The sequence below is a fragment of the Schistocerca nitens genome, chromosome 10 (genome assembly GCF_023898315.1).
Source record: "Schistocerca nitens isolate TAMUIC-IGC-003100 chromosome 10, iqSchNite1.1, whole genome shotgun sequence".
In the NCBI taxonomy this organism is placed as follows: Eukaryota; Metazoa; Arthropoda; class Insecta; order Orthoptera; family Acrididae; genus Schistocerca; species Schistocerca nitens.
The window spans coordinates 26,575,783-26,588,537 of NC_064623.1; the positions used below are offsets into that span (position 1 = coordinate 26,575,783).

At 41.2% G+C, this 12,755-nt stretch overlaps 1 protein-coding gene across 4 annotated transcripts in view; it reads left to right on the forward strand.

The window, feature by feature from the left end:
• The window catches only part of LOC126210106 (protein PALS1), a 786,719-nt gene that overhangs the window by 754,093 nt on the left and 19,871 nt on the right, over nt 1–12,755 (forward strand). For all 4 annotated transcript variants that reach the window (XM_049939245.1, XM_049939243.1, XM_049939244.1 and 1 more), the window contains exons 11-12: nt 2,550–2,714; nt 8,343–8,656. In XM_049939245.1, coding sequence (XP_049795202.1) covers nt 2,550–2,714; nt 8,343–8,656 — 479 coding nt within the window. The remainder of the gene's footprint in view (nt 1–2,549; nt 2,715–8,342; nt 8,657–12,755) is intronic.

The following is a 12,755-nucleotide window of genomic DNA, read 5'->3' on the forward strand; positions in this document are numbered from 1 at the left end:
GACAAATCTTAGATAAAAAAATTTAATTTGGCACACACCAGCTGTTCATTGACTTTTAATCTGAATATATTAGTGTACATAGAGAGAAATGGTACAGCACCCTGAGATAAATGGGAATGCCTTATAAGTTGGTGAGGATGACTGAGAAATGTGAGAAGTAGATTTAGGGTTTGAGGAGTACTATTGGGGTAGTTGGATATCCACTGGGGAGGATGTCCTGGCTTTTCTCCTTTTTAATGTAACTCTGTGACATGACAAGCTAACTTGCTAGCCAGGGGGTAATCTTCCATAGGCCAGTGAAAATATTAACCTCCATTGACGATGCAGACATAATGACAACATTTCTGATAGCAGTGGAGTCCTTTGCTGTGTTAGAACATGCTACTAAGGACATGGGGTTGACAATCAAAAAGTTTAAAACAAAATATGTGGCTTGTGAAACAGCACACATGAGAAGCACTTCAAAGTCAGTAACTGTATCTGGTTGTGAATATACTGAGGAAGTTCAAAGACATAGGCTCGACTGTGACCAAAGACAGTGCTACCACATGCAGAATTAATTGGTGGCTAGCGGTAGTCGACAGAGGCTATTTTTCCCTTTCGAAACTACTTTCCTCGAGGCTCTTGTCTTGAACCAATAAATGAACCATCTACAAAATGTGTGAGACCAGTGTTCAAACACGCCTCAGACCCTTTTTCACTAACAGTAAGGGTTACACCTTTGATAGGAGGTGCTCCACAGAATAGGGCCTTGCTGCAAAGGAGGGACGTGGAGTTGTAATTTCAGCAGCATAGTGTAAGAAAAAGGTAATGTCACGGAAGAAACAATATTGCACAAATGAGTCTCTCTCGATTTGCTGCACAAATGCAAAACCGTGCAAAGCCATGGCACATTCACTACGTTTACATGTGACACATCTTCTGAAAGACAAAAACTGAATTTCGGGAACCATTTTTCGCTATTGTGTTTATATGTTAAGGTCTGAGGTGGATTTGTTAGCAGAGTTAATTATGGTGCCTGGAAAACAGCTGTTACAGTTTCCAATTTAGTCAGTACAATCACTATTTCTCTTCAGTCAGACAAGGTGTAAACAGCTTCCGTCTACTATTTCTACTTATCCTTCACTGTACAAAAAGCCACTCTGTACATATTGGTTGAAAATTTTTAGAAACAAGACAAAAGCTGACAGCCCAAGCACATTTCAATACCAGTTGCATTTACACTGGAACAAGAATCGATTTCGGAACGAAAACCAGCAACTAGAAGTGGACTTTCAGAATTAATTTTGAAGTTTCTCACGCCAAACCAAAAGTGGTATTGGGAAATCAGTTTGTGAAATCCGGTTTTGGGAGCCATGTGTAAACGGGGTGATTGTTATGTATGTCTTTCTATTGGAAAGCACTTTTCGAGTCACGGTTGCAGTTGACGGAAATAGAATGCATTTTACAAGACCATACTAACGTTGCTCATTTGAAAGTAGTGTAGGAAAGTGGAGATTTGTTTTTGAGAGAGCCTGACAGCTGCTAACTACATCAGCAATCAATGATTATATGCATGTCTTCCTGCATTTCAATACAATCTTTGTTTACATTTGGGGCACATCATTCTATAGTAGTGAAACATGAACTGTGGGAAAACTGGAATGGAAGAAATCAAAGCATTTATGTAGTACTACAGGAGAATGTTGAAAATAAGGTGGACTGATAAGGCAAAGGGAGGTTCTCTGCAGAAATGGCATGGAAAGAAATATATTGAAAACACTGACAAGGAGGAGGGACAGGTCGATAGGACATCTGTTAAGACAGTAGGGATTAACTTCCCTTGTACTAGAGGGAGCTGTAGAGATAAAAACTGTAGAGGAAGGCAGAGATTGGAAGACATCCAGCAAATAATTGAGAATTTAGGTTGCAAGTGCTACTCTGAGATGGAAAGGCTGGCACAGCAGAGGAAGGTGTGGCGGACCACACCAAACCAGTCAGAAGACTGTTGGCTCAAAAAAAAAGGGTGGGGGGTGGGGGGGGGGGGGGAGAGAGAGAGAGAGAGAGAGAGAGAGAGAGAGAGAGAGAGAAACGATGATGATGATAATGATGATGATGATGATTGAAAATCTATAATTCCCTGGTAATAGCAGCAGGAGTGAAGTAGACCAACTGGCTAAAATCTGGAAGATTGGAAAAGTACATTATGCAATATTGCCTCTTCAATGGTGCCAACTTGATTATTTTCTGCCATCCATGGCCATGACCTGATTGTTTCCAGAATGTAAAATAACAAGCAGATGGAATGTTTTAACAGTGATTACCTTCCAAACGTGAAATTTTGAGAACTGTCAAAGTTCTGTCTCCTCCTTACTTTATAGTTTCCTGAATAGACTTTTTCCTTTTGCTTCAAAAATATTTGGAAGCTACTTGCTATGAAAATGTGACCAATGGAGCAGAGCTGTTATTCTGATTTTGGCAGTTTTGAAGCATATGTTTGTGGGTGCTTGTGGCCTCAGCTATTTTTCACCCTCTGTGCTTTTTATTTTTATCATCTCTGCACTCTGCAGATTACGAGTCAGACGAGATCCTGACGTACGAAGAGGTGGCGCTGTACTACCCGCGAACGACGCACCGCCGCCCCGTCGTGCTCATCGGGCCGCCTAACATCGGCCGCCACGAGCTGCGCCAGAGGCTCATGGAGGACTCGGAGAGGTTTGCGGCTGCTGTCCCACGTGAGTACCTCCCCTTGTAATCCTGCTGTCTGGTGCCGGATGTTACTCGGCGTCGTTTGTCAAATCACTGAACGAAGAATTTTTGCTGTTAAAAATGGAAATAATATAGATATGTCCGTTGAAAATACAAAAACCTTTAACTGGCCACATTTATTACACAGGGTGCTTGAAAAATAGAGGACATAATCCACATATGTAGACAATAAAATGAGTTGAGAAAAATAAATTTACTGAATTGCTCGGTTTCCGATAGGGTCTTCAAAAACAGTGACGTACACTGGAATGTTTTTTTCCAGCAATTAATTGCCTTTACAGGCGATGATCAAAATGTCCACTTCTTGGTCAAATACGTGCCTCACACTGACGTCTCGTGGCCCTGCAAACGTAATCCCAGATTGCGAGAGTACTGCATATTTTGTCACGACCTGCTACAGTTTGATTCCGAACGGATTCTGTGTCAGATATCAGAGATGTGTATACCAATGATTTCAAACGGTCCTGCAAGTTGAAACTGATAGGATTCAAATAAGGTGAGCACGGAGGCCACCGGGTCGTCTCTACCTATCTGTCGATCGGGAAATGTTCGATCTGAGCATCTGCGAGCCACACGGCTGAGCGTACAGAAGTGGCACCGTGTAAGAACTGAACTTTTAGATGATTGATCTGTGAAGTATCTACAAAAACAGGAGGTATGGCATTTTCTGAAAGTTTTTGTACACCTCCCCCATAGTCTGTTTGAGTACGTGGAGTCCAACTAATGTCACCAATGATACCAGCCCTCGTGTTATGGTAGAAATGCACTTGAGATGAGATGGAACAACTGCATGTGGGTTTTCATATTCCCATATATGCTGATTGCATAAGTTTGTAATACCACTTCATGTGAACTGTGCTTCGTCTGTAAATAATAGTAAGCCAAGAAACGTCTACTTTTGTATCACACTGCTGCGAGAACCACTGGCAAAACATAATATGTGCAGAGTGATATGCCGAAGACAGGGCATAGTGATGTGACGGTAAGGATAGAATTGTTGCTCTTGCATGTCACCCAACAGTTGTCGGGAACACTCACTAGTCAGGAACATTCGCTACTAAATGGTAACCTTTGCAGATAGGAGGAGTTGTGCACAGAATCCAGGATCTCCTCCTCTACATCCGGAGTTGTAGATCTTGCTCATCCCTTCTCCAAACCATGAAATGTAAATTTCCCATGAGCACACAGACAGTGATGGCGAAGTTCAAAGGTCTTCCGAAAAGGATATCTTCACTTTGGGTATCACTCTTGGCACAAAAAATTAGCCAGCATGTCTACATCTATACTCTGCACGTCACTGTGAAGCACAGCAGAGGCTACGTTCTATTGTACCAGTCATTAGGATCTCTTCTCATTCCATTCACATATGGAGTGCAGGAAGAATGATTGTTTAAATGTCTCTGCAGTGTTATAATTATTCTAATCTTGTCCTGACGATCCCTATGTGAGTTATAAGCAGGGTGGTGTTGTGTACAAGGGGGGACCCAAAAGTAACAGGAATTGGACTGTGAGCGGGGGGCAGGGCGGGGGGGGGGGAGTGCGGGAACCCCTTGTTCGACCAGGTGTCCATTACTGTTACACCACCTGAGTCGGTGTCCTAAGTTGGGTCACTGTGAGTGCATTGGTTCACCAGTGAGAGCTTTTTTTTTAGTAAAACAACTTTTTCCATTTTGCCGAAAACATGATGACAGATTGGAAAGAGCAACGTGTGGCTATGAAATTTGTTTCCTGTTGGGGAAATTGGCCGTGGAAACTATTGTAATGCTTAACACTGCTGATGGGGATGCTTCCCTAAGTAAAACCAGTCTATGAGCTGTTTTCATGTTTTAAAAATGGAGAAATGTCAATTGAAGACCAGCCCCATTCGGAATGCCCCTCAACGTCAATAAGCGATGAAAACGTTGACAAACTCGATGCCCTCATTCGTGAAGACTGGTGCTGAACCACTGATCAACTTTGCAGGATGTCTGGAATATCATGGAGTTCGACTCAGAGGATTGAGGGAGAGTATCTGGAGTAAAAGGTTACATCTTCGGTGCACTGACCGAAGATGTTCTGGTTCTTCCATCATGACAACGTGCCAGCCCACACTGCCCTCTCCGCAAAGCAGTTCTTGACCAAAAACGGTGTGACACTGGTTGTCCACACCCCCCTCCCCTTACTCACTGAATCTAGCCCCTGTAATTTCTTCTTGTTCCCCAGAATCAAGAGGGACGTGAATGGAAAGCATTTTGCCACTGTGGAGCTGGTAAAACAAAAATCACCGGAAGGTATAAAGAACATCATGATAAGTGAATTTAAAAACTGTTTTGAACAATGGAAGGATCAGTTGAAGAAGTGTGTTTTGATCAATGGAGAATACTTTGGAAGTGATCAAAATATGGTGTACAAATATTAAAAAATGAAGGCATTATAACGAATTTCCTGCTTTTTTCCGTACACCCTCAAATTCTTAGAATTATCATTTAAACCCAGTTCTCAAAATTTTGTAGTAGGCTTTCTTGGGATAGTGTACATCAATCTTCAAGAGTCTGCCAATTCACTTTCTTCAGCATCTGTGATACTCTCCTATTGGTCAAACAAGCTAGTGACCATTTGTGCTGCCTTCTCTGTATACATTCAATATCCCCTGTTAGACCTATTTGATGCTGGTCCGACACACTTGAGCAACATTTCAGAATGGGTTGCACAAGTGATTTGTAAGCAATCTCCTTTATAGACTGATTGCAATCCCCAGTATTCTAGCAACAAACTGAAGTCTACCACCTGCTTTACCCACAACTGAATCTATGTGATCATTCCATTTCATATCCCTGTAAAGTGTTACACCCAGGTATTTTTGTGAGTTGGTAGGCTCCACCTGTGATTCACTGATATTATAGTCATAGGATACTATGTTTTTTTTTCGTTTTGTGAAGAGCACACTTTTACATTTCTGAACATTTAAAGCAGGTTGCCAATCTTTGCACCACTTTGAAATCTCCTCAAGATACGACTGAATATTTATGCCTCTTATTTAAGACAGTACTTCACTATAGATAAGTGTGTCATCTGCAGAAAGTCTGAGGTTACTATTAATACTGTCCACAAGATCGTTAATGTACAACATTAATAGCAAGTGTCCCAACACACTTTCCTTGGGCATACCTGAAGTTACTTCTATACGTGATGATGACTCTCCGTGTAGGATAACGTGCTGCTTCCTCCCTACCAAGAAATCCTCAATCCAGTCACATATTTTGTCTGATACCCCGTTGACTGTACTTTTTATAATTAGTGCAGATGCGGTACTGAGTCAAACACTTTTCATAAATCAAGATATACTGCCTCTGCCAGACTGCCTTGATCTGAAGATTTCAGTATGTTGTGAGGAAAGTGTGAGTTGGGTTTCGCATGATTGAATTTTTGGAATCTATGCTGGATGGCATGGAGGAGATTGTTCTGTTCAGTATACCTCATTACTTTTGAGCTCATAGTATGTTCTAAGATTCTGAGGGCAGCATTGCCATCTCATTGTGGTGCAATTCTGCCAGCTGCTTATCTGAGTATATGCTGAATGCCAAACAAAACACTTGGTGCACTGTTTTCTTCATAATTAACTGACTTGCTAATATCTTCTGGCAAGACATCTACCTGCAAGAAGAAGAATGTTCTGGTGACTTACTGTTTTGTGGACCATACTTTGGAAACCACATGTTTTCATGAATTTTTTTTTTATTGTCTAAATTTGGGGTATTCTGTATGTACCTGTAATTATGCCCTCTATTTTTGAAACAGGCTGTATAAAACGTCCCACTATTTGAGAGTATTAAAACTCCTTCACTGAGTGGATTTGTCAGTCAATATGGTGTACAATACGTACAGCTCATTGGGTAATTGATGGCACTGCCTTTTAGTGGTCAGTTTCCTTTTGCAAGCCATATTTCAATCATGTACTTTCCACTTGGTGTATATCAGGCAGATAATATAGTTAAACAGTCCGAGCCACAGTCCAACACGTGTACATTGCCTCAACGCTCGGAGTTCATAGTAGTAATTTGATAAATATTACAGAAGCTTCTGATCCGGCTGCGAATTGCCGGTTCTGCTTCTATCGGTCTCATCTGTATTGTCAGCACAGCCCACATGATAAGAGTGGTGCCTTTGCAGATTGACATCTCTGTAGCATTGGTAAGTGTCCCACTACAGTGATTGCCATTGGCTGGATATCTTCTGTCATTTCACAGTTAGCATCTGAAATGCTGTTATCTTCACAGGATACGAGACAAATCACAGTGAGAGGTTGCTTCTTCTTCTTTAACATTTCCTTAACCCAGATATACTGCAGCTGGTAATGAAGTTTGCAGTTACAGGACTAGTGACTGCTATTCATGTTCTCTTGTCTTGTTTTGTGGCTCTCTGGATTTGAGTTGGAGAATTTGGAACTTCACAGAACCACTGTACTTTCTTCTTCATTGGACACCCTGTAGGTCACTAAGAGACATAGCACGCCGTAAACAAATCCCATTAGTCCTGCTGTGTTTACAGTTCATTACAACTACCACATAAAACTTACCCTGGTACACTGCACTCACATTTGGGAGGACGACAGTTTCTAACCCAAGTCCAGCCGTCCCGATTTAGGTTTTCCGCGATTTCCCTGAATCGCTTCAGGCAAATGCCGGGACGGTTCCTCCGAAAGGGCACGGCCGACTTCCTTCCCTTTCCTTCCCTAATCTGACGGGACCGATGACCTCGCTGTGTGGTCCTCTCCCCCCAAACCGACAAACCTTACTGTGGTAGAAACAGTTCACTAATCTACTGCGTGATGCCTTATGCGGTGGTTCTGCATGTAACTGTACCCTCGGTAGCAAGCGTAACAATAGCTACTGTTAACGTAATTATATCGACACGTGCAGGTTACTCCCTCCCCACGAAAATGATAAGAAAAAGCATGTTGTTATCGTAACTGAGAAAGCTTACACAGATATAAAAAGTTGAAATGGTTTTCATCTTCCTCGAATTTAATCCACAGTCCATTAACACTGTAAACATCATCTTACAATACAAGCCTCGCATTAGTCAGCTTTTCCGCATAATCCTTACAGCGTATGTCAAACGCAAAAGTAATTTAAAAGATGCACAAACTGAGGGTCCAGTTGTGAAATTTGACGAGTGCCCGTGTATTCCGTGATGAAGCAAAGAACGATCTAGCCGGAGACCCACGTTCGTTACAAAAAGATAATAAATGTCAATCCTCATGTTTGTGAAGGAAAATTGCCAAAGTTGTTTTATTAAGGGTGACAGTATTGTTATAGTGTAAGCAGCCTGAATGTTTAATGCAAATTTTGTTACACTCCTGATATTACTGTAATAGTGTCTTCCGATCGAGACATTAAAGTTCCAAAGATGTTACTTAACAAATTATTTCCACTGAGGGATAAATGGGAATCGGAACAATAACTCTTTGTGAGAATAAACGGACAAAAAGGGAGACTGAGCAGGAAGCAGGTAAGAACGATACGAAGAAATAAACAACTTTGCTCACGCGTCACACAAAATTCTCTTCGTGCAAATGCCTTTTTGAGAGACAAAGATTCTTTCACTCCTCGCAGACACGAGTCGACCACGCAAGGAGGGTGAAGTGGACGGGCAAGACTACCATTTCATCTCGAGGGCGCAGTTCGAAGCGGATATCTTAGCGCGTCGTTTTGTGGAGCACGGCGAATACGAGAGGGCGTACTACGGGACGTCGCTGGCGGCCATCCGTGCCGTGGTGGATGCGGGGAAGACGTGTGTCCTGAACCTGCACCCACAGTCACTGCGCATCCTGCGTGCTTCCGACCTCAAACCCTACGTCGTGTTCGTCGCGCCGCCTTCCCTGGAGAAACTGCGGCAGAAGAAGGCCCGCGCCGGCGAGGCGTACAAGGTAGGCTGTAAACCGCGGTCGTGGATTGACCTGTTTGACTGTAATGCTGATGTGCACCATTCCTCTCACACTGTGTCCTTAAAGTTGAAAGATTCTAGTCTCAGGACGGTCAATTTACGAGCTTATTTCCCTCGCTGTAAGCCTGCTCGAGCTCTACCGTTAAGGGTATTTTAACTCCTTTGCTAGTCGAGCCGTTCCAACTGTGTGATCGTCACAGAAATAATAAAATGTGACTTATTCACATTGAAGTAAACGGCTATTCGGTGTTCAAAATTTGCTGAACTTAAAACAGTCTTTGCTCACAAAAAGTTTCCTTTATTTTATGACCAGTTCTGATCTGTAAGATCTGGTGAGTCTGCCTACCTTTTTTTTAAAAAATGGTAAACAAATAATAAAAAACTTTTAGCCAAGATAGACACTGTCAAAAGATGTAGAACATAATAAAACTATGATAAAAACAGAAATTACACATAATGCAGGGTCACCATCAGCACGTTGTCACAAATAGAACATGCGCCATCACAAAATAAAATAAAAATTTAAACAATACTTATGAAAATCGAGACAGTTGATTTTTTTTTTTTGTAAAGTACAGATCAATATCTATCCTTACCGAGAGTAGGTGATGCAGTAAACTTATTACAGGGTCGATTCAACACCAATTGTAAACTCTGTTCCCTAGGGTAAATTTTATTGTGTGATGTCGATAAAAAATTTAAAAATAGTTCGTAATACGTGTAGTAAGCCTATTTAACTGTAGTCAGATTGACTGAACGTGTTTCTCTGCCACAAAATCAGAAGTACCAAAAATGTATAGATTATAATAAATCTGAAAAAAGTTCGATAGCGTGACAAATGAGTGTATAGTGTGTAATACAAATTGAAATGTAACTTACAGAGCTTCTGGTGTAGTGGATTGCTTATCCGAATAATCGAAATAATTACAAGCTCTCAAATTATTCCATTAGTTGCGTAAATGCTGTGGCGTCTATGCCTTTAAAATCGAGGAAGTAGAAGTGGTAGTGGACATGAAACCAAACCCGTGAACTCTTTGATTAAAACATTATTTTTCCTGGTCTGTGTATTAACCTTGCATCTCTTAGACTTCTCTCTCTGCACTAGAAGCTACAATATTTCATTGTACCCGAATTAATTTGGGGATAGCCTTTATATTGTATAAGGCAATGCCTGTGTTAAAACTAGTTACATACTGCCTCTGTTTAAAAATGTATTCACACTTCTATTTTCTAGCAGGAAGAAAAAAGAAAAACCACTACTACTCTATCGAGTGTGAATTCTTTTCACCTCTGTGTGACTACTTCAGCCTACACCCACTTGAATCTGATTGCTGTAATTCAGCCTTGATATACCCCCAAAAGTTTTACACTTACCGATTTTAACTATTCACTGGCGCTACAGGAAGGGTTTTATCAACATATCCATTTTTCCTTACTGAGGAGGTGCCACAATTCCCTTTTCTACCCAATTATATGCAGTACATAATCATAACTCATAGCATTCTTCTGTGCCACCATGTCCCAAAAGCTTCTATTCTATTCTCTCCTTTTCTTGTCTGTACTGATTGTTGTCAACGTTTTATCTCCATATTAAGCTTCACTCCAAATAAATACATTCAGTTTTTTTTATTGCCAATATGCATTTCATATCCCCTCCTCTTCGGTCATTGTCACTTGCTCTGCACGCCGACCAAAAAAACTCACCAACTGTCTGTAGTGTCTTGTCTGTAATCTAACTCCCTCAACATTACCTGATTTTGCTTGACTACAACACTTCATTACTGTTAACTGCCATCTAGTTTCTGACAAACATGTTGTTGTTGTTGTTGTTGTCTTCAGTCCTGATGCAGCTCTCCATGCTACTCTATCCTGTGCAAGCTTCTTCATCTCCCAGTACCTATGGCAGCTTACATCCTTCTGAATCTGCTTACTGTATTCATCTCTTGGTCTCCCTCTACGATTTTTACCCTCCACGCTGCCCTCCAATGCTGAATTTGTGATCCCTTGATGCCTCAGAACGTGTCCTACCAACCGGTCCCTTCTTCTTGTCAAGTTGTGCCACAAACTCCTCTTCTCCCCAATTCTGTTCAGTACCTCCTCATTAGTTATGTGATCCACCCATCTTATCTTCAGCATTCTTCTGTAGCACCACATTTCAAAAACTTCTATTCTCTTCTTGTCCAAACTATTTATTGTCCATGTTTCACTTCCATGCATGGCTACACTCCATACAAATACTTTCAGAAACGACTTCCTGACACTTAAATCTATACTCGATGTTAACAAATTTCTCTTCTTCAGAAACGCTTTCCTTGCCATTGCCAGTCTACATTTTATATCCTCTCTGCTTCCACCATCATCAGTTATTTTGCTCCCTAAATAGAAAAACTCCTTTACTACTTTAAGTGTCTCATTTCCTAATCTAATTCCCTCAGCATCACCCGACTTAATTTGACTACATTCCATTATCCTCGTTTTGCTTTTGTTGATGTTCATCTTATATCCTCCTTTCAGGACACTGTCCATTCCGTTCTACTGCTCTTCCAAGTCCTTTGCTGTCTCTGACAGAATCACAATGTCATCGGCGAACCTCAAAGTTTTTACTTCTTCTCCATGAATCTTAATACCTACTCAGAATTTTTCTTTTGTTTCCTTTACTGCTTGCTCAATATACAGATTGAATAACATCGCGGAGAGGCTACAACCCTGTCTCACTCCCTTCCCAACCACTGCTTCCCTCTCATGCCCCTCAACTCTTATAACTGCCGTCTGGTTTCTGTACAAATTGTAAATAGCCTTTCACTCCCTGTATTTTACCCCTGCCACCTTCAGAATTTGAAAGAGAGTATTCCAGTCAACATTGTCGAAAGCTTTCTCTAAGTCTAGAAATGCTAGAAACGTAGGTTTGCCTTTCCTTAATCTGTTTTCTAAGATAAGTTGTAGGGTCAGTATTGCCTCACATGTTCCAACATTTCTGCGGAATCCAAACTGATATTCCCCGAGGATTTCTACATTTTATCCCCGCTGACTTCTGAATTTCAGAGAGTATATTCCAGTAAACAGCACCATCGACACTAATGCTATGAATGCTATACACGTTAGTTGGTCTAAAGTAAGGCAATCTTCAGAGAAAAGTTGTAGGGACAATATTGTGTCACCTCTATCTGCCTAGCTCTGGAATCAAAACTGATACCCCCCAGGTCAGCCTCTGCAGGTCATTCCATTCATCTGTAAATAACTACTGTCAGTTTTTTGCAGCCATTACTTATTAAAAAGATGATTCTGTAATGTTTGCACCTATCAGCATCTGAGTTCTTTGTTACTGAAAGTATTACATTCTTTTGGAAGTGCGGAAGTATTTCCCCTCTCTTGTATATCCTGCGTACCAGTAGAAACAGTTTGTTCATGGCTGGTTAATAATTCTGAGGAAATGGAATTGTAATTCAGTGAAACAAATGAAAAGTAGACAGTGGTGTTCTTACATGAACACTTTAGGTCCATTCGGTTGTATTGTTATAACTGTGTTACTAATAAAAACTGAAAAGCATTGACAGCCTCGGTGTTGAGAGCCAATAAGCTCCTCCTTCCAAACAGAGGTGAAGTACAAGATTTAATTGTACACTGTGGGCTTCCAGAGCTGGTGCTGATTCAGTTGAAAATTCTGGCCTGAGAGACTGAGATTGATGTAAAACTATTCTGTGATGTTTCTTTCATTTCCAACTGTGGGAGATATTTTCTGAGGTAAAGTGACAACTGCATCAAGGGCTCAAAGGGTTCCCAGATTTGTAGAGCTGTACAGAGGGCATATGATGCCAACTGTGTGATTACCTCTGGCTGGCACCTTTGTGCTCGATCGTTGTACCGTTGGCACGAGGTCGACATCTATATTTCATTCTTTTCTGTTAAAATTAGTACGATGTTTATCAATCTCTAACACCTCTCTACGCATATGCGTATCACGGTGAATTGTCTTTGTTAAAATGCCAGTCTCACCGAATTTTATTGCACGGTTTCCATCTCGGAAGGTTCTATCCTCAGTGGCCAATTCACTATGTCCCAAGTGTAGTTCCTTATATGTTCTG